The sequence below is a fragment of the Osmerus mordax genome, chromosome 18 (genome assembly GCF_038355195.1).
Source record: "Osmerus mordax isolate fOsmMor3 chromosome 18, fOsmMor3.pri, whole genome shotgun sequence".
Taxonomy (NCBI): Eukaryota; Metazoa; Chordata; class Actinopteri; order Osmeriformes; family Osmeridae; genus Osmerus; species Osmerus mordax.
In genome coordinates, this window is record NC_090067.1 from 9826447 (window position 1) to 9849440 (window position 22994).

The following is a 22994-nucleotide window of genomic DNA, read 5'->3' on the forward strand; positions in this document are numbered from 1 at the left end:
TAGAAAAGTCTTTGTAACGAGCAAATTCACAAATCAATGTGCAATAAATTCCAATACACTTGCTGTAGAAAGCTCCCCTTCAGTTCATGGTTTAGCATTAGGCTACCTTAACACAACCTGTTCCCTGTACAGTCTCCACCAATCATTTGAGTAGGAAAAAAATATATACAATAAATAACTTGTCTACACATCTAAGAGCCTGCGTTTTGACCTGGATGCATGCAATGGCTCTGGTAAGTAGCCAGGTGCAGCATGCGTAACTGATGCTGACACTCCAGAGCAGAAGGTGGCGGTAATGCACCAATAAACTCGAGCAAGAAGTTCGTTTTCTTGCTCGTCTCCTCGGCCCGACCTCTCTAGTTAGCTTACTTCAAATAGCGTACGGTGTCGGTGAGTGGTCAGAACTTCCTGCAAAATATAGTTCCCTAACAACAGACAAAGCTAGCGAGCTAGTACTTGTAGTAGTCTAGATTGTCTGGATTCAATACGAATACGTTTATTGAACAAAAGCACAATTCATCCCCCTATGGTAAGGTTAATAACGATATTTTATTGAGCTCATCTTAAATATAGCTAGCTAGGGCTACATTGTTTCCAGAACGTTGGAAAAAGAAGAGGGCAATGCCATCCAAATCCTAACTGGCTAGATGGAATTTACTGTTGCGTTTACACGTTGCCTTTTGCTTGCTAGCTAGCCTATCTAGCTGAGTGTTATTGTTAGCCAGTTAGCTAGCTCTAGCTAGCGCAATCATGTAGCCAACTTTCTATTAAAGACATGTCAATACAGCTAGATTAAATACTTAAATGTTAGTTTCAAGGGACATTTTGTCATAGTAACTTGCTAGTTGCATGGCTGGTGTAACGTAACGTAGACTAGCAAGAGAGCACTGTAGCAATCTTAACTAAGCTAGCGGTATGTACTGCTTAGCTGGCTAACGCTACAATGCTGAATTTCACCTTCAGAACATGCTGTCCTTGATATGTAATTAACAAGGTATTGTAGGCTATACACTATTTCCACACGTAGTAAGGAAAAATGAAGGATTTGCGTATAATCTAGCAAGTTGCATTTGCGAGTTAGCTTAGCTAATTCTCGGATAATGTTTACAGTTAGGCAACTGCTGGCTGCCAAAGCGTAACGTTACTCACTACTGTAGCAATGTAAACAATCTGTCTTCGACACACTAGTAAGAAAGCACATCTCAGCAGTCAATAACTTGTGAGTTATTGCGAGTGAATGCATCGTCTGTAATAGCAAAAAACTAAACATTTACACTTATTTAATACCTAGCTACTGTGAATTTAAATGTCTGAATACATCAGGTTGTTGTAAAGACTGATAATCAGAAAGATTTTACGTCGACATTGGTTGACTATTTTCTGCGTATTTAATGGAACTATCTTGATGAACATATATCGCAGACTACACTGTTGAAATAAAAGTTTCAAGGAAATAATACATGTCACCGTCATTGCATGGTCAAAGGTCCTCCTGTTGTGTTGAAAAGAAGTTTTGAAGTAAAAACTGTTACTGAGGACCTTGTTCTTTGTGCTCTGAGATCAATTATTCAAGCATTTAATTCATTTTAATTTGACACATTACAAATAGTTACGGTACCCCAATACCCATGGAGCATTATCCACCATCTACTTCCATCCATCAGGCTTCAATTGGATAAATAAATAGCATTCATGACAGCACAATGGTCATCGGACATAGACTGACAACTTTTCCTGACCCTTTTCTGCTTTTGGCAGATTGTAGCCATTGCTGCATTGGTCAGTAACTTCCTTCAGTCAGCCACTGTGCGCTCTGGCACAGAGGTGGAAGGGATGGTGGTAAAGGTTATCACAGGACAGTAGAAACAGTTGATGACGGGTGTGATGTCCTTTTTACGCTACCTAGAGCAACGGCAGGTCTCGTGGGCCTGGGTTATGTGTGGTTTCTGGTGTCAAAACACCAGCAGTGGCATGTCTACCCTAAAATTACCTTGTCCATCATTTAGTTTGCTGAGATTTATTGTAGGACAGAAACTTCAAGCAGGTAGTAGATGATGGCTAGTAAATCCACCTTGAAAAATTGCTAGTAAATCCACCTTGAAAAATTGCACAGTTAACTTTATAAGCCATTTACTTGTCTTAAAAAAGATATTATATATACTCTACATTGTGTCTCACTGCTTGTTAAAGACAAGTTAAACATTTTAAACGATTTAACTTGTAATGTTGTTCATCTCTGAGGTTTGCAATGCAATTTCATACACGTCGCGGAATGTTTCCTTTTGACATGCTGTAATTCCCTTCTAACCTGATGCAGGTGCCCCCTGCTCATGTGCTCACATGTGCCTGATATTTAAAAAACAAAATGAATCGAGGTGGACTGGAGGTAAAACTAGGTTAGATCTTATCCCTCAGACCACCTATTTATATACGACAGCTTGCATCTGAAAACCTAATGCCTCCGAATGATCCACAGGGAATACATTTCGTCAAATGTAGGTCAGGTCACATGTAAGGAAGCACCCTCCCTCTAATCCAACTGTAAACACAGGAGTTGATGAGACAAGGGGGGTGACGTCTGTACCAGGCCTACACGTGCCTCACATGCTGCTCTTGTGTGGGGGATTAGGCCAGTGTGCCCCATTTACTGGCTTTCGAGGACGACATTGTACCTCTCTTCTGATCACCCGTATGATAGGACGGGTGGAGGGGGGCGAGGATGGACAGACCATAGAGGGACTACATAAAGCAGTGGCCCTGTCCACTCACTTGTGCCATGTGTTTGTGTGTGTTGTTTGTCTTGTGGTCTTGTGAAGCAGGGTTCTGAGGGTTTTTCCAGAAACAGCAGAGTCTAAGACTGCAGACATGTCGGGTCACTCGGCAGACATGGATGACTTGCAGGAGCAGCCGGTAAGTTTGCTCATCAGATTATTTTATTATTATTATTATTATTACATTTGTTTGACAGGGACAATGCAGATAAACATAGCTGTAGATCAAAGTTTGCAGCCGATGTAATGCACATAGAGATTATAGCAAGTGCTAATTTTCAACTTCCGTCCCTGGATACTGGAGATACTTTTACCTGGATATCTGTGATGTGTTCATCCCCGCCATGATGCATTAACTTTTTTTACAGACAAAGAAGGCCAGGCATGAGCTAGACCTGGGACTTGAGAAAGAGCCCAGGTCAGTTTTGGTTGGGTATGTTTTTGAACCTTGGATGATTTTAATTGCCACATTTACACTGAAGGAAAACACGCAGGATGAAACAAAAAAAGCCAAGGTTATCGATGTCTGCTCCCTAGCTTTTGTGATTTTTGTTGTTGTGATTTTTCCAGTTCACTTGTCATTTGGAATGACATGTCAGGAATTTCTCTGAATGTCACAGAGTAGTTCTGGCTATCTGCAGGCACTGTGTGGGTTGTGGTTGGTAATATCTACTGTTTTTGTTTCAGGGGCTTAGGTGATGAAAGTAGTCCCTCTGCTCTCTTGGGCTCAGTAGAGCAGGACAACTCTTACTCCACCTTGTCCAGTGCCTCTCTTGGAGGTGAGTGGATGGCCCCCCCTTACAACCGCAAACATACTACCTTACAGGACAACAAGGACAGATTTGAGGGAGGGCACACACCCACTTGGAGACGTACATATTTTTGATGATGAGAAAATGACCTAAGATTGTGGGTGTGTGATGTTTGACTATTTTGTCTTGCAGCAAGCCGAGAACAGCCTGGACCAGAAACTGGGTCAAGGCCTCAAGCATGTGACGACAACATGAATTCGTACGCACACACTGGTAGGAATTTTACACGTATTTGTTGAATATTCTATATAAATAAGACACGCTTACTCAATTCAGGCTGACTGTTTTTTTTGTGTGTTTTTTTTTTTAAAGCTGTGACCTGCAAAGAGCTAACCACAACAACAGCCTCTGAATATACCTCACAGATATACCAAGGAAACAAGTGAGTACCACTGTGTTAGGGTCAGACAATATAGCTTTACATACATTTTGCTTATTATATAAAGAATGGTCTTTGTCCTATACCTATATACAGGTGTAGCCCCAACCGCTGCCCCGACTGTTCTCTCTTTGTTTCTCTTTTCTTTCTTTCTTTCTTTCACTCTCACTAATTCTCTCTTTCTTTCTCGTACTCTATCTCTTTCTCTCTTCCACACCATCTTTCTCTCTCACACACTCTTATTATGTAATGTAATTGTAATTTTATGTGATGCTGATGATTGTGGGTTGGGGGGTGTGGTGGGGTTTTTAAAACAAAAAAAGATTGATTTAGCAGTGTGTTTTTAATGTGAGAGTCTCAATAAAGAGCATCAAAAGTCTGTCTCTGTCTCTCTCACTCTGTCTCTCTGTCTCTCTCTCTTTGTCTCTCTCTCTGTCTCTCTCTGTCTCTGTCTCTCTCACTCTGTCTGTCTCTGTCTCTCTCACTCTGTCTCTCTCTGACTCTCTCTCTGTCTTAATAACCCCTCAGCCCAGCAGTGACATCCTACACCAGCCAGGTGGGCTTCCCTCCTCTGGCTCAGTCCACGGTCTACACACCCTTCCCCCAGGCAGGGCAGACCTACGGCCTACCACCTTTCGGTCAGTTTCCCCCTCTCCACATCTCCCCCACAGCCCTACTTAACATCACCTGGTCCTAACCCAGCTCCCAGCCCTCTTAGTTTACAACGCTGAAGCTCTGACATGCTTTTGCGCTGTTGATTTAACTACCTACGGTCTCTTCTTGTCGATGCTAGCGACACACGTCTTAACGGAGAGGTTTATTTTTTATTTTTACTCTCCCATCTTGCTTGTTCCCCTGCTTTCTCTCACACACACACTCTCTTTTCTTTTTCTGCTTCTTTTGCCACCTCCCTCTCCATCTATCTTCAGGTGCTATGTGGCCAGGCATTAAGACAGAAACAGGGCTGCCTGAGGCGCCCTCTGTTGGCCAGCCTGGGTTTCTCAGCTTCAGCACTGCCTATACCTCCACACAGCCAGGCCAGGTGCACTACTCATACCCCAGCCAAGGCAAGCCATCACCTCTCCCTGTCTCACATGTGTGTCTGGCTCTCTACAAATGTGACCAAAAATAACGTTGAAATCGGTCCCTGAATTGAAGGTTTCCACGTGTTCCCCTCCCGACAGGCTCCAGTTTCACAACATCCAGTGTGTACACTAATCTCACCTCAGCTACAGCCGCCACCACAACCTCGGCCTCTGTGGCTCACCAGGTAAGAAGGACGGACCTCAGAGGGTCGGAACAAAACCCTCTTAGTCCCTCCATCCATCCCACACAAATCCACCGGCCTTATCCCACTGATCTGTACATTTCCCCTTTTGTTTATGAAGGAATTCAGCAGTTACAACTCCCTGGGACAAAGCCAGTTCCCCCAGTATTACGCCCCGGCACCCACCTATGTGCCCGCTGGCCTGCCCAATAACGACGGGCATGGTGCCAATGTGGGCGTAGCTGGTTACCCAGCCATCAAGACAGAGGGCAGTGCCTCAGCCGGACTGCCCAGCACTACAGGTACTGCCAGCACCTGCCACCATCTGGGTCGGCTCACTCCTATACATTATGTGTTCACATCAAGATACCATGTCTACTCCCGTTTCTGCCAGCTGCATGGATCCCACTACCCAATCTAGTAATACTCATTAGCAGTTAGTAGTAGAGTAGGTGATTTTCACCTTTTTCAGGAAAGATTTGAAATCTGCATGCGTGTAAATATTCTGTACTTGTCTCTTTAGTGTCTGTCACTACCTGTCTGCTTTTTATTTTATTTAAGATGCGTCCCCACATGAGAACCTCCCTACAGGAGTAGCTCTGCCTTCAGGGGTGGGCCTGCCTACGGGAGCCAGGGACCAGGATGAGGCTGGCCGCAGGAACTCTGCTGGGAAGGCCAAGGCCAAGAACAAGAAGTCCGACAGCTCCCAACCCACCGACACGGATCTCGAGGTATCTGTCATGACTGGCTCTTAGGCTGTAGCATAAAGGAGTCCACACAGCCAAGCAGCATGTCTAAGTGGGGCTGGAGAAGGGAGAGGGGAGAGTTTGGAAGGCAGGCTGCACAGTGGCCTACATCGGTGTGGTTCATTAGCTTATAGACGGCCTCTTCAGCACTCTGACCCCTGTCCTGCTAAGAGACCATAGCCAGGCAAAGCAGCATGGAGCCGTAACCACGAGTGAAAGAAAGCCACCCTGTCACATAAATAGACAAATGTGTGTTTACATGGCTGCAGCACAAGACTGGGGGGGGCTACACCACAAGTATGGGGTGACAACATGACGTGTCTGGGCCAGGGGGCTGGATCCTCATGTGACTCATGGGGTAGGAAAGGAGATGATGGGGTCACATATTCAGAATGTGGTTTTCAAACATCACAAGTTATGAAACCTCATTATGAAAACCTGCATCGGTTACGTTATAGCTAGGTTAGTCTTGGTTGTCATTCATAGCTTAGCTCATTCTCAATTAAATTTTTCAAATTCTTTCTTATGCAGTATACAATGTATTATAGCTTGTATAGGTGAGGTCAAATGTATTATAGGTTTAGATTATTATTATTATTATTATAGGTTTAGTTAGGCCGCTAGCCATTGTCAAGAGAAACAGGACATAATATTTGCAATTTACTTGTACTTAAATGGCAAATACAACTAAACTTGAACGTAATTGTTGATGTTTCTGTTCTCCTCATGAAGCGCGTGTTTCTCTGGGATCTGGATGAGACCATCATCATATTCCACTCTCTCCTCACAGGCTCATTCGCTCAGAAATTCGGCAAGGTTGGTCTCCAGAGTCCATATGACTTGATATCAATCTGTCAGATGTTACTATGTAATCTATAGTATCTGAATGAGTATGTTACATGGATGGCGGTCAGATTTTCAGATTCAATATGTATATTATATGCTAACTGTATGCACCTGCCCACCACAGTAAATTCCTTGTTTGTGAACACTTACTTGGCGAATAAACACAATTCTGATTGTGATTGCCTCTGCTAAATGACTAAATGTAATGTAATGTGTGTCCTGCTGGTGCTTTGTAGGACCCTGCTTCAGTGCTGAACCTGGGCCTGCAAATGGAAGAGCTGATTTTTGAGCTTGCAGACACACACCTGTTCTTCAACGACCTGGAGGTACAGCATGAAGCCCCCTCTGTCCCAGACCATGCAGCTAGCCTGCTGCCGCGTGAGGCCTCGCACCTGTGGTAGCTTCCACAAACCGCTGTGTTTGTGATTGATGAGGGATTTATCTCCCTTTGCTCTTCCCTCCGTAGGAGTGTGACCAGGTGCATGTTGAAGACGTGGCCTCTGATGACAACGGGCAGGATCTGAGGTTGGTCTCCAGCTAGAGGACAACTGCAGCCAACAGGTTTTGACATGCATGAGGCACCGCTATGTACCGTGATGACGCACACTGACGTCTCTTTCTCACCCCTCTCAGCAGCTACAACTTCCTGGCGGACGGCTTCAACGGCCCCAGCGGTGGAGGGGCTTCTGGGGCCTCCACAGCAGTCCAGGGAGGGGTGGAGTGGATGAGAAAATTGGCCTTCCGCTACCGGCGACTAAAGGAGATCTATAACGGATACAAAGGGAATGTGGGAGGTAAGAGAAAGGTGAAAGGAACAGAGAGAGAGAGCCTCTACGGTGCCACCCACTTGCAGTTGAGATGTTGGTATTGCACTGTGGGTAAATGTTTTTGTTCACTTTGCATGCCTGTTCACTTTGCATGCCTGTTCACTGTGCATGCCTGTTCACTATGCATGCCTGTTCACTGTGCATGCCTGTTCACTGTGCATGCCTGTTCACTGTGCATGCCTGTTCACTGTGCATGCCTGTTCACTGTGCATGCCTGTTCACTGTGCATGCCTGTTCACTGTGCATGCCTGTTCACTTTGCATGCCTGTTCACTGTGCATGCCTGTTCACTGTGCATGCCTGTTCACTGTGCATGCCTGTTCACTGTGCATGCCTGTTCACTTTGCATGCCTGTTCACTTTGCATGCCAAATCCCACTCCACACTTGACAAAGAGTGAGTAAAAGATTATGCGGCTAATCTAATCTACACTTCACACTTAGACAATCCCTTGGTCAAAACTCCTTTCCGGTTAAGGATAAAATCACCAAATGTCATCTAGTGTGACAAAACTAATTCACAACACTCACATGCTAAATATACATAACTCTCAACAAAATTATTACTTCACCCCTAAATAGTATTCCTTAATACATCCCTACGACTAGGAAGGCTGTAAACTTTTTTAAATTAAAATTAACATCACACGCAAACAAGTTCCAAGAAAGAGAATGTCTTCTATTCGTGGTTCAGCCGAACTCGAATTCCTCTCTTAGGCAGGATCAGTCTCCTGTCCTTCTCCATCTGTTTGACTCATTTGCAATCAGAATTAGACATTTCATGACATGCAACACTATCTCTCTTAATCAACATTGTCGATGGAATCTATGGATGAGAATGAACTTTCAGAAGAAGTATCAGAACGACCTCTAATAGATTTGATGTTAACCGCAATATTACCCGTAATCCATTGGGGTTGACCTGTAACCTTAACAGCTGTTCTGGTTGGAGGTCCTGGTCCAAATCTTGGCTGGTCCTGCTGAGCCAATGTTTTTAAACTGCGTACCAAAACATAATCACCCGGCTGAAAATTATGAATACTCTGATCACCTGGAGTAGGAAGAGAATCTGTTACTTGTTGATTAATGTCAGACACAAAAGACCCCAACTGTTTCACATACTGTTGTTGAGTTTCCTGCAACAAAGTTAAATCATTTGCTGGTGTCTTGTCCATCAGCACTCCTAGAGGAAAAGGTCTAGCCATCAAAACTTCATGAGGAGCAAATCCTGTGTCTGAATTTGCCATCGCTCTGATTGATAGAATCACCTGTAGAAGGGCATATATCCAAGTTGTCTGTTTTGTCTGATGTATTTTCACCAGTTTATTTTTCTTAATGGTCCTATTTGTCCTTTCCACTTGTGCTGAGCTTTGAGGATTATAAGGAATGTGAAATGTCCAATTAATCCCTAATGCTGCTGCTAATTGTTTGGTTACTCTAGAAGTATAAGGAGTTCCATTGTCAGAATCTATTCCATTTGGTATTCCAAAGCGAGGAATAACATGTTCCATTAAACATTATTTGAGCTATACAAGTTATGGTCAAATCTATCAACTCTGTAGCCTAAGTAGCATACACAAATCTATGGGCTTTGATACAATTACCTAAATTATCCACTATGGAATATCCGGAAAGAATAGTTTTATCATTTGGTCGCATTGCTGAACCATCACAAAATAGGACAAAATCACTATATTCCAAAGCTGTTTTTACAAATCCGTCCTTACACTGGATGTAGAATCAATAATATTCATGCAATCATGAGGATCGACATCATCTGAGTCAGTTTCTATAAATCTTTAAGTGCACATCTGGATTAGTGTGTGTGGCCGTGGAAATAGTCAAATTTTGAGTTCCTGTCAAAATGTGTTCGTAATTACTACGTCTCTGGCTTGTCATGTGTTGCGTCGTAATATGTACTAAGATAATGTTCACAGTATGTGAAGTGTGTAATATCATTGGATGTCCAATAACTATTATTTGTGACTTTTCCACCATTAAAGCAGCGGATGCAACAGATCTTAAACAGGGAACCATGCCCTTGACGATTAGTGGCAACATTTTACCGTAATAGGCTACTGGCCTAACTCCATTTCCATGTTCCTGTCCCAGAACTGCGGATACTATTTCACCATTGTCTGCAACGTACAGCTGAAAAGTTAGTTTGTAGTCAGGTAATCCCATTGCAGGAGCAGTACACAAGAGATATTTGATATGACGGAAGGCATGTTTCATTTCCTCATTCCATTGAATGACTTCAGGAGAGTCTTTGAGTGTGGCCTTGCTCAATTCTGCGTAGTGAATCGTGTATTCAGAAATCCCATTTCTGCAATAGTTCACCAGTCCTAGGAAAGACAACATCTCAGTTTTGTTCCTTGGTCGTACAATGTCCTTAATGCTGTTCACTCTTTCCTGTGACAAAATCGACAGCCATATCCCCGATAGTTCATTGATTCTTGACAGAATTGGAGTTTAGCAAGTGAGGCCCAGTGTCCACCTGTTGCCAATGTTTGAGCAGGGCTCTCGATTCTGAGACACATTCTGTCTCATTTCTTGCCGCCACCAGAATATAGTCTACATTTTGCAATACGGTCGAGTTACATGGGAGTGATAATTGTGCCAGATGCCTATTAACTATTGCACTATAGACAGCTGCTGAATCAATATAGCTCTTTGGAGGGCGTGTCCAAATATACTATTATTGTAATATACTGTCAATAACAGGGTTCATCCCCTCTTCTTTATCTTTGAATAAAGGATAATGTGTAATAATTATATTTTAACATTACCATACCGAATCCGTGGTTCAACGTCAGTCTGTATTGTTCAATAAAGAAATGCCTAGGTTCCAATCCATAAGTCCAGATGATACAACTATTAAGATTCCTCCTAATCTGTGGGCATTAATAAATATTTATGAAAAGCAACTATCAAATGAGGGACATCAGAAAAATCCTCCCTGACTGCACACACAACGGTTTCAACGTTATCTTTCTTTATCACTAATGGTAGACAAAGTTTTCACAAATTCCACATCCCCTAAAATAGACTTAGCTCTGTGGTATGCCTTAACACTACTGGAAAAAAACTGAGGTATGTGGATCTCTATCCCATCCTGAAAACGTAAGATGGTTACATTCAATTTACTCACCAAGCCCAATAATGCCATTGGAGAAGTTGCGCTACCAATAAAATAATGTTGTAATGTGTAATCATCAAAATCTATTTCCTGTTTTCCTCAAACAGGAAATATGGTGGTTTCTACATCAACCATAAAGGGAATTCTTTTTCCTGCAATACTCAAACTTAATTGCGGTATTTCATATGGTATATCTGAAACTTGAAATTGTGGAACATTAATGATACATTTAACATTGTCCAAGTCCATGGCAGTATACAGCGTCACTTCTCCCACATCAAGTCGACAAGTGTGTCAGTCTGTTGTGTGGCCTGTGGTGCCATGTTTGGTCTTGGAGGGGTCGTGTGAGGAGGGGCGAGTCTCTCCTTGAGCATATCTCCCTTCCCTCATCTTTCCTCCTAAAGGGACACCTTCGGAACGAATGACTTGCGAATAAAATTTATAGTTGGAACTTGTTTTAAATGTAGATCCATTTTTAGTGACTCTGACATGGTATTTTTCTCCTTGCGTGGTCTCTGTATTGAATTTAATTACCATAGGCACATTCGGTTTACTAGATTGGCTCCCCATTTTTTTCATGCACGTTTAGTAAAAGAAAAACGTTAGTAACTAATATCCTAAGTCAAACCTTTTATTTCTTTACGTTCATTTGTGTATTTATCTTTTAAGTTTTGATTATCTTTTAAGAAGATATCTCTTTACATATGAATTTAGCACTTGAATGACTGTAATTTATCATAATACGTTTTTAGTCCTTGGGAAACATTGCTCGAGTCTTACATTTCAATTTAACGTGTCTTTCAATGTTTTACTAATCACGTGCGTATCTACAACCATTAACCTAAGTTTTTATATCGTTCGAACCAGCAACGAGACTTGTTAACGGACTTTACAGTACCGGGAATCCTGCCCTTAAATTACTGACCTTCTAACCAAGTTTTGTTAGAGGTTTTTACGGTCCATACGTCTTACCATGACACATCATCTCATATGTCCTACGCAGATACAAAACTTTTTAACCAATTAGACGTCAAGCGGACCAGCCCTTGCTCATGGTTTCTGTTTGCATCTGTACCGTAGATCATCGCTTCCCAAGAAACTGTTAGGCCTTCTCGTATTTACCATTAATTAACAGTCATCGAGTGAAATAAGATACATTTTGCCAATTCTCTATTAATCTACTAGACTACGTTAAAGTCGTGCCTCCTGCCTTCTCCTCATACAGAACTCATCCATTCCCCTTTTTATAAATATATTTTGAACAGGTTCGTTCTCTTAACAGCTATGGGACCACAGGTAAGCAGAAGTTAATATAACCATTCAAAAATGACAATCAAAGTCTGCTCACCTGCTGGCACCCTTTCTCTGAAGATCCTGTTCGTGACGCCACTTGATAAGATGTAAATTCTGGAGAAGGCAGGCCGGAAGGAGTCACGACAATTAGAAAAGGGTTGACTCGGTTTTATTAGCTCGACGTTGGATCATGCCACCAATCCACAACAGAGTGGCTAGCATGAGTGAAGACTCTCTCTTACAAGAGTGCTTAAATACAGTATCTGGACATGTTCAAACATAGAATGCACAGAATCGCTTCCTTAACGGGTCTTCAGTGGTCAGTACACTGATACACTAGAACGTTCAGCAGGTGAAGTGGTCGTTAATCACATAAGCCTTATTTGTACATGATTTTCCTCACTGTCTCCCCACTGTCTGGACTGCATGCTTTATTCTGCTCAGAGGGAGCCTTGCTGTATGACCTCTTGGCCTTACAGAGACACACGCTGTACATGTACCCAGAAACTCTGCCTTACACGTGGTTACTTTGCGATGTGGCTGGCAAATACAGACCGTTCCTTGACTCTGAAATACCGTTAGACCCATGCTCTTCTGAGCCTTGATCTTCTGCTATGTATAATAAAAATGTCAATGGAAATGTCACCTCGGTGTTCCCCAAGGTTATCATGCACCACTATACCCATCTGCTGTCATGTCCTGCAGGCCTGCTGAGCCCCATGAAGAGAGAGCTGCTCATGAGGCTGCAGGCAGAGATAGAGAACGTGACAGACGCCTGGCTCAGCACCGCTCTCAAGTCCCTGTTGCTCATCCAATCCAGGTGGGCTGGTTATAGAGCATAGGCTGGTTATATAGCATCGGCTACATACACAGACATGTATAGCATAGCACTACATATAGTATATAGCATGTATAGCATAGCACAGGCCATGTGGTGTTTTCCTTGTGAAGTCATCTATGCCTTTGTTCTCAAAATGTGTGTGTGTGTTCCCAGGGGAAAGTGCATGAATGTGCTGGTGACCACCACCCAGCTGGTGCCTGCTCTGGCCAAGGTACTGCTATACGGCCTGGGAGACATCTTCCCCATCCAGAACATCTACAGCGCCACCAAAATAGGTAGAGCACACACACACACACACACACACACAGAGTCGTCCTTGAGAATATATGCTCTTTCTTGTCCCATGGTCCATGTTTTCCCTGTGGTTTGGTGAATAGGGAAGGAGAGCTGCTTTGAGCGCATCATCTCTCGCTTTGGGAAGAAGGTGACCTATGTGGTGATAGGGGACGGACGGGACGAGGAATTTGCGGCGAAACAGGTAGCACAAGCATGCACCTTCAAGCCAGGCCAAGCCACGCAAACATTGTGCAGAACGTTTACATTTAGTCATTTAGCAGACGCTCTTATCCATAGCGACTTACAGTAAGTACAGGGACATTCCCCCCGAGGCAAGTAGGGTGAAGTGCCTTGCCCAAGGACACAACGTCATTTTTCACTGCCGGGAATCAAACCAGCAACCTTCTGATTAGCCCGATTCCCCTAACCGCTCAGCCATCTGACCCTCGTCAGAACATGCAGTATTTCCTTGACTATCACCTGACGCCTTACTGTGAGAAATGGCTCCTGTGTAACAGAAGCTTGTGGAACTCATGTGGTCTTTGTATTTGCAGCACAACATGCCTTTCTGGAGGATCTCCACCCACGGGGATCTGGTGTCCCTCCATCAAGCCCTGGAGCTGGACTTCCTCTAGAGCACCCCACGCTGGAGGTCATTCTCACTAAAGAGGAAATGCAGTCAGCTGCCTCTGCGGCCCCGCGGAGCCCTTAGCACTCCCTCAACCCTCCCATTATTCACACACACACACACACACACACCTGCTCTCTGTAAGTCCTTACTTGCGTCTGACAGCCATTGACTAAGGTGGATTGGGGATGGTGGTTTGGGAAGAATTGGGAGTAGACTGGCTGAATCGTAAAGCAGGACCTGCCCCTGCCCCAGCGACTTTTCTCCCTCCCTCGGCAGCTAACCTCTCTCTGGCTGAACCTGGCACTTAACCACGAACATCTCTTAAGCTCCGAAGTCTGTCTTTTCACCCAACCACCAGTGGCTGAGACTGTTCTTCTGTTTTCTCTCTACCCCCCCCCCCCCCCCCCCCCCCTCAATGTAGTGGACTCACCAAAGGGACCACTGACTGACCAAAGGTCTGCACTGGCATGGTCTCTTTGGGTTGTTTTCAGCTTTCTTCTTTTCAACCCCTCTGGAGGGTGTCCGGGAAAGTATGATGTCACTTCCTGATCGGAAACATCAGTTCCTCCTTTTCTTTTTTGGCCACTCATTCCAAAGCTTGAAAGCATCTATGTTACAGTCTTTGAACATGAGGCTACATTAATGAGGCTACATTGACGAAGTCAGCCATCATTTACTGTAAGTTTTTTCCCCCAAAGTCGTATGAGGTATTTGGAAAGTATTTTTGCCGCTCTAGCCTTTCCCACTAGCTGACTAATGGTAGTAGTAGTCAACAGTCAGATGATCCGATCATGAGGCAGTCAGCTAACCTGACCTCTCCACTGTTACACCAGTCACTCCTGTGGAGGCTTTGCAGCCAGACAGTCTATCAGAGGCATATTGAGGAGCCAAACCTGCATTCCCCTCCGTGCATGCTTAGGAATAGTATGAGAATTGAATAGTGTTTGTAAGGATTATGGATTAATTGAAATCAAGATGTTGCTTTTTATCAGGTAGTATGGATGGGCCCAAGAAAGCAATGCATGGCATTGCATGCTTCATCCAAACCCTTTTGGCTAACTGTTCCTCAGTGCACAGCCCTAAGTGTCCTTGAAATCCTTTAAAAGAGACTTCTGTTGACAAGGCATTTAAACATTGCACATTGCATAGATACAGTGGAACTGTTTTAGGTTAGGTTGCAGAAGTTTATTTTTATGGAAAACATTATTGGATATTTGTCTTGCTCATTACAACTTCTTAACAATTTGATCCACCACTACTCCAATCCCTTCATAGGGATTTTAAGATGCAGGACAACTAACCCAAACTCAGCTGTATAAATCGACACTCCTGTTTAGTCTGTCTGTCCCAAAGCATTGCAAACCCTCCCTTGTCATTATAGCCTACATGTTGGGGAAAACAAGGGATGTGCAATACATGTATGTCAGTGGTATGCTCTTAAACTATATTTCAAGGGAAATTTTTGCCTGAAGTAGCTGGTAAAGAAAGCTGGATGGCCAATAATCCCTGGTCAGTGTGAGATTGTGACTGAACAATACTGAGCCTGAAGAAGATTTTGTTCCTTGTTTTTGTTTTGTTTTTTTTACTCACATGCAGCTTGACAATTAAGAATGTGTTTTCTGTGTATTTGTTTGTATTTCTTGAGTGTTCATAAATATTTATATAGTGCCTTGTAGTCAATACCATTATGAATATATAATCTCTTAAGGGAATTACTTAAATGTGTTTTATGCATTATCAATAATGGTTGTTCCACACTTAAGCTGAAGTGTTATTTTTCTTATTGTGTTACCATACTTTTTTTTTTTTTACGATATTACAATATACTTTATTAATCAGTGCAAAGACTTAGTTGGTCCTGTTGGACCGATGCACAGGAGTAATTGTTACCTGAGGAAATTATACCACTGAAACTCTTTCTCTGCTATAGCTTTGTCCACTGAAGCAGTAGCATTCCCATTAGCCTCTGTAAATTGGAATCACATTGCTGTTGCTTTGAGTGGCTTGTATGACTAAGACAATCAATCCATAAACTACAAGGTACTTTGATTTATGTTTAGACACACCAATTTTGGGTAAAGAAAGTATACAGTGAGGTCATGTTAGCTCTCTGTTAAAAACAAATTATGAACTACCTAAGTGAATCAAGGAAATGATACTGTGACAGATCTCTTTTAAAATAAGTCCTTTGGAAAGTAAATGTTGTCAATGTAAAGTAGATATGGACTGATCCGTTTTATTTGAACCACCACACACAATCATTTGACTTGTTTTCTAGAGACCATTGAAGTTTACCAATTGCAAAATACATCCCTTTTGTTGCATTTTCTTTCTGTAATGAGTTCTTCTCTGCTTGCATTGTTTTTCTGGTTGATTGGTTTGATTTTATTTGTTTTGAAGTGCATGCGTTTCTATAAATGTTATTTCTGTTTTAAAGTTCGTTGTTATGAAATGTATGAGTATGCGTTTTTTTACTATGAGGGTCTGCTATGGATTTTACTCCCCACACTTGTTTCAAAGCCAAAAAACGAAGTACTGTTTGTCATCTTGTTTCTAGATCTGTCTGTGTTGGCTTATGTAGATTAGTGTGTGCAATATCTCAACTCAATGCAAAAAGCTATGATGGCACATAGCTTTGTAGGGATCAACTTTATCATGTCAATACTGAATACACTTAATAGGCTAACTTATGTAAAGTAAGAACAGATGCAGAGCTTTCTCTTGTGTATGTTTTGTTTCCAGTCTGTTGCATACAACCGGAACACTGTTGATCACCCTGCAAGGTTTTCCTGTGTACTAATATTACCCATGTCAATGTACATTTAAAAAAAATAATAAAACTTTGAAATGTACTTAAATATTTAGTTGAACAATGCAACATATGGCCAAAAATATGTGGACACATAAGTGCCAACTAATGTCTTGAAGCTAAGCTCCGTAGTTCTATTGAAGGCAGTCTAAATACTAAAGGATGCAATGACATTTCAAACAATTTTGTGTTATAACATTTGTGGCGGCAGTTTAGGAAAGATACTTTCTTGTTATAGTATGGTAATGCTTTCATGCCCAAAAAGATACATAAGGAAACACCTTTGGGATTAATTCCAACGCCATCTGAGATCCAGGTGTTTTCTATACATTTAAAATGTATAGAAAAATATATTTAACTATTATACTTTCCAAAGAACTTAGAGAAGACAGTCAAATGACGCTTTCTTCTGAGTTTACAGTCCAGAGATGTTCCAACGGCTGCTGCTGTAAATGAGGTCATTTCCTGAACAGGAGTCTTTGTGGAAGTCATTCACAGTACTTCCAATCCATGATCAAATCCATAGGTAGCTTGTGAGTGCTACACCAAACAACAGTTTTAATGCTATCATATACAACAGTGCTTTTAGTTGTTTTTTTACTGTTGCTGAGCTCTGTCCATTTTCAATATCAGTCTTCCTTACAGACTGGATTTAATTTAAGTTTTGTCACTGTAGAAGTTAACAGACAATTTCTCCATCCTAGTTTTGACTCTGGCAGGTCTTGAAGGGCCTTGCATGTTGCGGTCCATCAAAACATTGTCTACCTCATCCGACCCCTCTTGAGTGGCAACTCCTCTCAGGTTAGGTTCAGGCTCAGACTCAGGCTCAGCTGTTCTCAGATTTGTACCAGTTGGATGAAACCATTTATAGTAAACCACTCTAAACAGGAGCCCAATACTGTACAATAATAACATACCAATGAGCACTGCATAAGGCGGCAGAGAGGATTTGAAGTAGGGAGGGTCAGTGGTGATCCTCCAGTACCAAACACAACAAAGCACACATGTATCAACTGTTATAAAGCTGTAATAGAAAAGGCACTTCCTCTTGGTCTGCCCCGCTGACACATTAAACCAGCTGAAGTACCAGATGAGGCCTAAAGTGGCCTGGAAGAGCTGCTCTCCACCAGGGCTATCCATAAATGTGGTGTTTTCTCGCCACGCGCAGAAGACTAGAATAATCCATAGGGACAGGAAGTGTGCAGGGAAATAGCAGGGCAGGACGGATGTGAAGAGTGCGAGTGCAATCACACGGGTACCAATCAAAAACAGGTTCCACAGGAAGTATACAAAAGATGCTACCCAAGTTTGTTCTGTCTTATCAGGAAGGAAGGCACGAAGGGAGCGGTGGTACATGGTCACGCTGATAGCGATGGCGGCCACTGATCCAGCTGTCTTTAATACTGGGAGAAAAACATAAATTGTCACACTCAGTTTGTTTGTCAGAGAAGTGTGTTATGATTGAAAAAAGATAATAGCGGCTTGCCATGGTTTAACTCACCAGTAATGGGCTCCAGGACGCCCCTGTGGATAATGACAGTGAGCATGAGGACCAACTGTGGGGAGCTTTCGGAAAATGTCTCAATCAGACGCAACATGTTGAGGTCATGAGATAGGGACATTTCACGTCCCTCTGAGTTCCCATTGCAGAAGGATTGTGTTGAGACCTCTACTACACCAGCAAACCTAGGGTTCGTAAAGAGTGATAGTGTGGTAGATGAGCCAGAGTCCTGCATCCTCATTTGTCTATTGAATAAAACTGATCATAACCATAACCAATTTGAAACAAATTTGAAACATACTCAATTATTTACTCTGATGTTTAGGGTGTTACAAAGTACTTTGGTAATGATGTTGCTATTATATTGTTGCATGAACACTATAAATGATCATACATACACTGTATGAGCTTGACATCTCCTGTAGGTTGTGCTCTATTCATTATTAACACGAACTGTATTACTTTCAGGAATGAGCCCAAAAGTTAAATTCAGTGTTGTGAGAAACTTTCTATTCAAGCTGAGACATAGTATACGTGGCTGGCATAAGTTGTTGGTGAACCACAACTATGTGTTCAAGCACAGCCTCTGGCTATTTCAACATTTCTGTTAATAAGTTAACTGAGGTTATGTCACCTGAGATAGAGTCCCATCTGACACAAGTGGACAACCTTGAGACAGAAGCCACCGAAAAAGCCTTCAACCTTTGAATTCTTTAATTCATCGTAGCTATACCACAGCCAGCTGTATGCCTGGGAAAGGACAGAGGAACCCAGAAGCAGGAAGACCAACACTCCCAGGGAAACGTAGTCCTCCTCCTGGTAGAAATCCACAACCGCATATATGTCCAACACCACATCCACCACGCACAAAACTAGACTACCAAGATTCAGAATGAAATCCCTGCAGTCAAGATTAAATCTGTGTTGTTGATTCGTTTCCATTTCACGTAGAGACTATTCTTGTCCCAGCTCTAATGAAACTGAAAGCAACTTTTCTATTCTTCTTTTTGAAAGCAGGTGACTAAGAGGTTGCTTGTTTAGCTTACATCACTTCCCTTCAAAAATATTTCTCTCCTCCAACGCATGTATTGTTGTAAGAACAAACAATTAGAAAATATTGTCAAGTTACCAATTACAGAAGTGAAATAGGTAATCACTGTAATCATTACATTACTTATAAAATGTGTATACAGCATGTTCATTTCATTCATTTCTTCCACAGGAAACGTAAATAAAGGAAGGTCCAAAGTATAAAGAACAGAAGTTACAGCATGCGTATTAGAAGAACTTCAAAGCAGAAAATGCTTTACATAACTGATGGGTCGTTTTCAAGCATTTTCATCCTCAAAAACTTAGATTCCTTCTGAAGTGTATGAGTATTACTTTTTTTTATCAACAATGTAGGAACTGTAAACATAATTTTGGAAGAACTGATGATGACTTAGGAGGGGCTTTAATTATTCCAGCATTACATTTACAATACTATCAAATGAGGTCATATAGAAATATTTAAAAAATGTGGTTGTGGAAGAACATTATTTATTCATCATGCTTATTGTGCCTTGTGTGTTGAACGATAATTAAATAATACACTCTCCATCTTTCAAACAATAACTCCCTGGTGTTACATAGAATTTTCGACAAACATTACTATAGTTACAATATCATTTAGATGGATCACTATTACATATTTTACAATGTTGGCATAGATCATGAGACATACTGCATGTATGCCTTATAAATAAAAAGAGAACATTCAAATAAAAATAACTCAAGAGTTGCACTACTGTACTGGTTTTAATTTCTTAACACAAACTAGACTGTTGCCTTTGCCCTTTACTTAATATATACTTGATCTCTATTAGCCAGTATATTATGTCAAATTCCAACCACCTGCATGTAAATACTTCATCAAGAAACAGACTTATTCTGGTCAAATACTGTATATGGTATGCGTAATATATGAAGTGTTTCAGTTGTCTCAAAATGTTGGCCATCAGTACAGAGGTTATGCAGTAAACAAACATATTTCAACAAAACCAACCAGTTCAAACATCCAGCATTACTTCATAACCTGGAAACAGTAACAGTATACTACTCACAATTGTACCAACGGTACACCTTTAGTAGCTCTCATAACACAGTAGTGATATCAAAACTTTCTAAAACTAACCATCATTCATTTTCCACAGTTAAGTTTGCAATGGGCTGCAAAACACTGTTTGCATCACGTCCGTTTGTTTTACCAATAAGGTTGGTACTACTAGCATCTCTCTGCGAGTAAAAGCGATTAGCATGATGGGCCATCCTACTGTTGAGAACCTGAGAGGAGGCACCCACCTGGGGAGCCATGGCTCTCACAGACACCTGACCATCAGGCATCTCAATAGCGCCTGTGTCCCGCACTGGGGGCCTCCACAGTTTGGGGTGAAAGCAGCAGTAGTAAAGGACTTTGAAAAGCAAGCCCACGAGGTAAGTGAGTGGCAGAGCGGCAAGCAGGATCGGGGCGTAGGAGTCTGTCAAGACTGGGTCTCTGTACCACCACCAGGTAATCAACAGGATCCCTCCATCCACGACCATGAAAGAATGGTAAATAACACCATTTCCCCTTGTCCGCCCCTCTGCCACGTTAAACCAGCTAAAGTACCAGATAAGACCTACAGTGGCCCGGTAGAGCCACTCTCCGCCAGCACTGTCCATGAAATCTGTTTTCTGGCACCAGACCCAGTACACCATTACAAACCATATTAAAAGTAAGTGGACAAAGACGTAGCTGCACAGGACTGAGGTGAAGAGGGCCACTGCAGCTACACGTGGGGCGATAAGCAGCAGGTTCCACAGGAAGTAGACCAGAGAAGAGCCCCAGCCCTGTTTGGCCTTGTCAGGGAGGAAGGAGCGCAAGGAGCGATGGTAGTCCACCACCATCCACGCTATAGAGGTGGTAGATGCTACGACGCTTACACCTACAAAACAGAAAGAGATAGAAGACAAAGAGAAGTTGGGTCATCACACTACTGATTAGAGCAAGACAATAAAGTCACACAGATATAAGCTGTAGTCGGGATAGCGAGACAACAAGTGGACGTTTTTATTTTATAAAAGTGAAAATTTGATAGTTATAAGATAAGTTACAAACTAAGTGTTAAATACTGTAACATCAAATCGCAAGGTATGGCTATTATAATCACATAGTTTGTTGATTCTTGTAGATCGCACACAAGTCATTTGCCTTGAACGGGGTCAGATGGCTGAGCGGTTAGGGAGTTGGGCTAGTAATACGAAGGTTACCAGTTCGATTCCCGGCTGTGCAAAAATGACGTTGTGTCCTTGGGCAAGGCACTTCACCCTACTTGCCTCGGGGGGGAATGTCCCTGTACTTACTGTAAGTCGCTCTGGATAAGAGCGTCTGCTAAATGACTAAATGTAAATGTGAACAAGAATGCAAGAATGTGTGTGACAGGACACCTCTACTCACACTGTACAGTCCTTGCATGGTTGGTGTAGAGCATGATGTAAGCCATGAGAGTGAGTTGGGGGGCACTCTCACAGAAGGTCTCAATAAGCCGGAGCATACTGAGGTCATGAGTCAGGTACACAGCATATTCTGAGATCTGATCCCTCCTCCACCACACCCGGAAGCCTTGCCATATGGCAGAGATGTGCCTGAGGAAGGAATGACACTCAATCAAAAAAATAAACAACAATCAAGCTATAACTCGAGGCAAGCCAAAAACCATGTTTGAATACATCCGTAAAAAGATGGTGGTGCTACGGGGGTTGTTAAAAGTTGGTGGTTGTTGCTTCTTTAGATTCATTCTCAACATCCAAGGTCTAAAAACAGTATGTGTCATGCTTGCTTATCATGTAACTCCCTTGGCAGTCTGTGTTAAAATAGGGTGCCTATGGAATCTGAGCATGTTAAATTGATATGCGCTTAATCGACCGACCTGTTAGCATCACTTAACAAATGGCCTGCAGCTCACTAGTGCTTTGTTACCTTCATTTATTAGGCATAATACAATTCTGAGGACCTTTACTCAAGGCAAATATGTCAGATGTAGGCCTACGTGGGATTTTCAAGGTTTAGCAGCCAACTATATGCGGCTTTGAGTTTGAATTCAATAGCCTAGATCCAGTGACCACTAATAGGCAATGTTTACAAATCTGCACCAAACAAACAATAAATAAAATACCTGCAGAAGAAGCCCAACTGAAAAACATGTAGAAGGCCTGAAAGCTTGAGGTGGTTGCCAAAAAGTACTGTATCTGTTGAGTTTTGCGCATTGAACCCTTCCAGTTTGCGGTCGTATTTGAACCAGTACCAGCTGAACATCTGGACCACTACTGAAGAAAGGGCCATGAGGCCGACAAGCACTCCAAACCATGGGACATCCCCGCGCGAATAGAACTCTGTCGCTACCCATACATCAGATCCCACATCGAACAAATAAGTGCATACACCGATTACCGAAAACCAAAAATCCAGACACGAGTACTTAGAAATTGCTGGGCTTTCCATGGTTAGCTATGTTTCCCGTTAACATTTCATCTAATTTCACCATCTCGAACGCACACTCCCCGCTTGCGCTGCGTTATATTGGGCTTGTTAAGTCTACACCGATTATCTCTGTTCGCCCATGTTGCCCAAGCAAAGAAAACCTTCCGCAAAGTTATGTGTTAAGATGGCGTTGCATACATAGCTACTTTGCTGGGATCTAACCGCGAACTTTTTATCTAGCTGCAAAAGGTCGACATCAGAAACTTTAAAAGCCCCTCCCACAACAACAAACGTAGTGGACTCCAACTGTTCCAGACTGCAGCCAACTTTTATAAAGCAGTGTGACAAAACCCACTCTGAC

The 22994-nt window shown here is 42.4% G+C and overlaps 3 protein-coding genes across 4 annotated transcripts; 1 reads left to right on the forward strand and 2 right to left on the reverse strand.

Annotated features, from left to right (window-relative positions):
* Positions 1 to 397: 397 nt before the first annotated feature.
* Positions 398 to 16044, forward strand: eya3 (EYA transcriptional coactivator and phosphatase 3). 2 transcript variants are annotated; one of them, XM_067255565.1, is made up of 19 exons: positions 398 to 529; positions 2820 to 2910; positions 3140 to 3189; positions 3459 to 3550; positions 3716 to 3796; positions 3896 to 3965; positions 4491 to 4600; positions 4892 to 5029; positions 5147 to 5232; positions 5351 to 5531; positions 5791 to 5960; positions 6708 to 6791; positions 7058 to 7147; positions 7288 to 7346; positions 7455 to 7615; positions 12783 to 12897; positions 13072 to 13193; positions 13296 to 13396; positions 13749 to 16044. In XM_067255565.1, exons 2-19 carry the CDS (start codon positions 2866 to 2868, stop codon positions 13827 to 13829), a joined length of 1836 nt encoding a protein of 611 aa, XP_067111666.1. In that variant the 5' UTR covers positions 398 to 529; positions 2820 to 2865; the 3' UTR covers positions 13830 to 16044. The 2 variants fall into 2 exon arrangements, with proteins under 2 accessions (XP_067111666.1, XP_067111667.1); XM_067255566.1 differs by lacking the exon at positions 4892 to 5029.
* A 651-nt stretch (positions 16045 to 16695) lies between these two features.
* On the reverse strand, positions 16696 to 19077 carry LOC136962510 (XK-related protein 8). The gene is made up of 3 exons (XM_067256299.1): positions 18770 to 19077; positions 18136 to 18320; positions 16696 to 18037 (listed from the first exon to the last, which is right to left on the reverse strand). Exons 1-3 carry the CDS (start codon positions 19075 to 19077, stop codon positions 17292 to 17294), a joined length of 1239 nt encoding a protein of 412 aa, XP_067112400.1. The 3' UTR covers positions 16696 to 17291.
* Positions 19078 to 19382: 305 nt separating this feature from the next.
* On the reverse strand, positions 19383 to 22806 carry xkr8.3 (XK related 8, tandem duplicate 3). Its single transcript, XM_067255320.1, has 3 exons — positions 22329 to 22806; positions 21611 to 21798; positions 19383 to 21098 (listed from the first exon to the last, which is right to left on the reverse strand). Exons 1-3 carry the CDS (start codon positions 22652 to 22654, stop codon positions 20311 to 20313), a joined length of 1302 nt encoding a protein of 433 aa, XP_067111421.1. The 5' UTR covers positions 22655 to 22806; the 3' UTR covers positions 19383 to 20310.
* Positions 22807 to 22994: the final 188 nt, after the last annotated feature.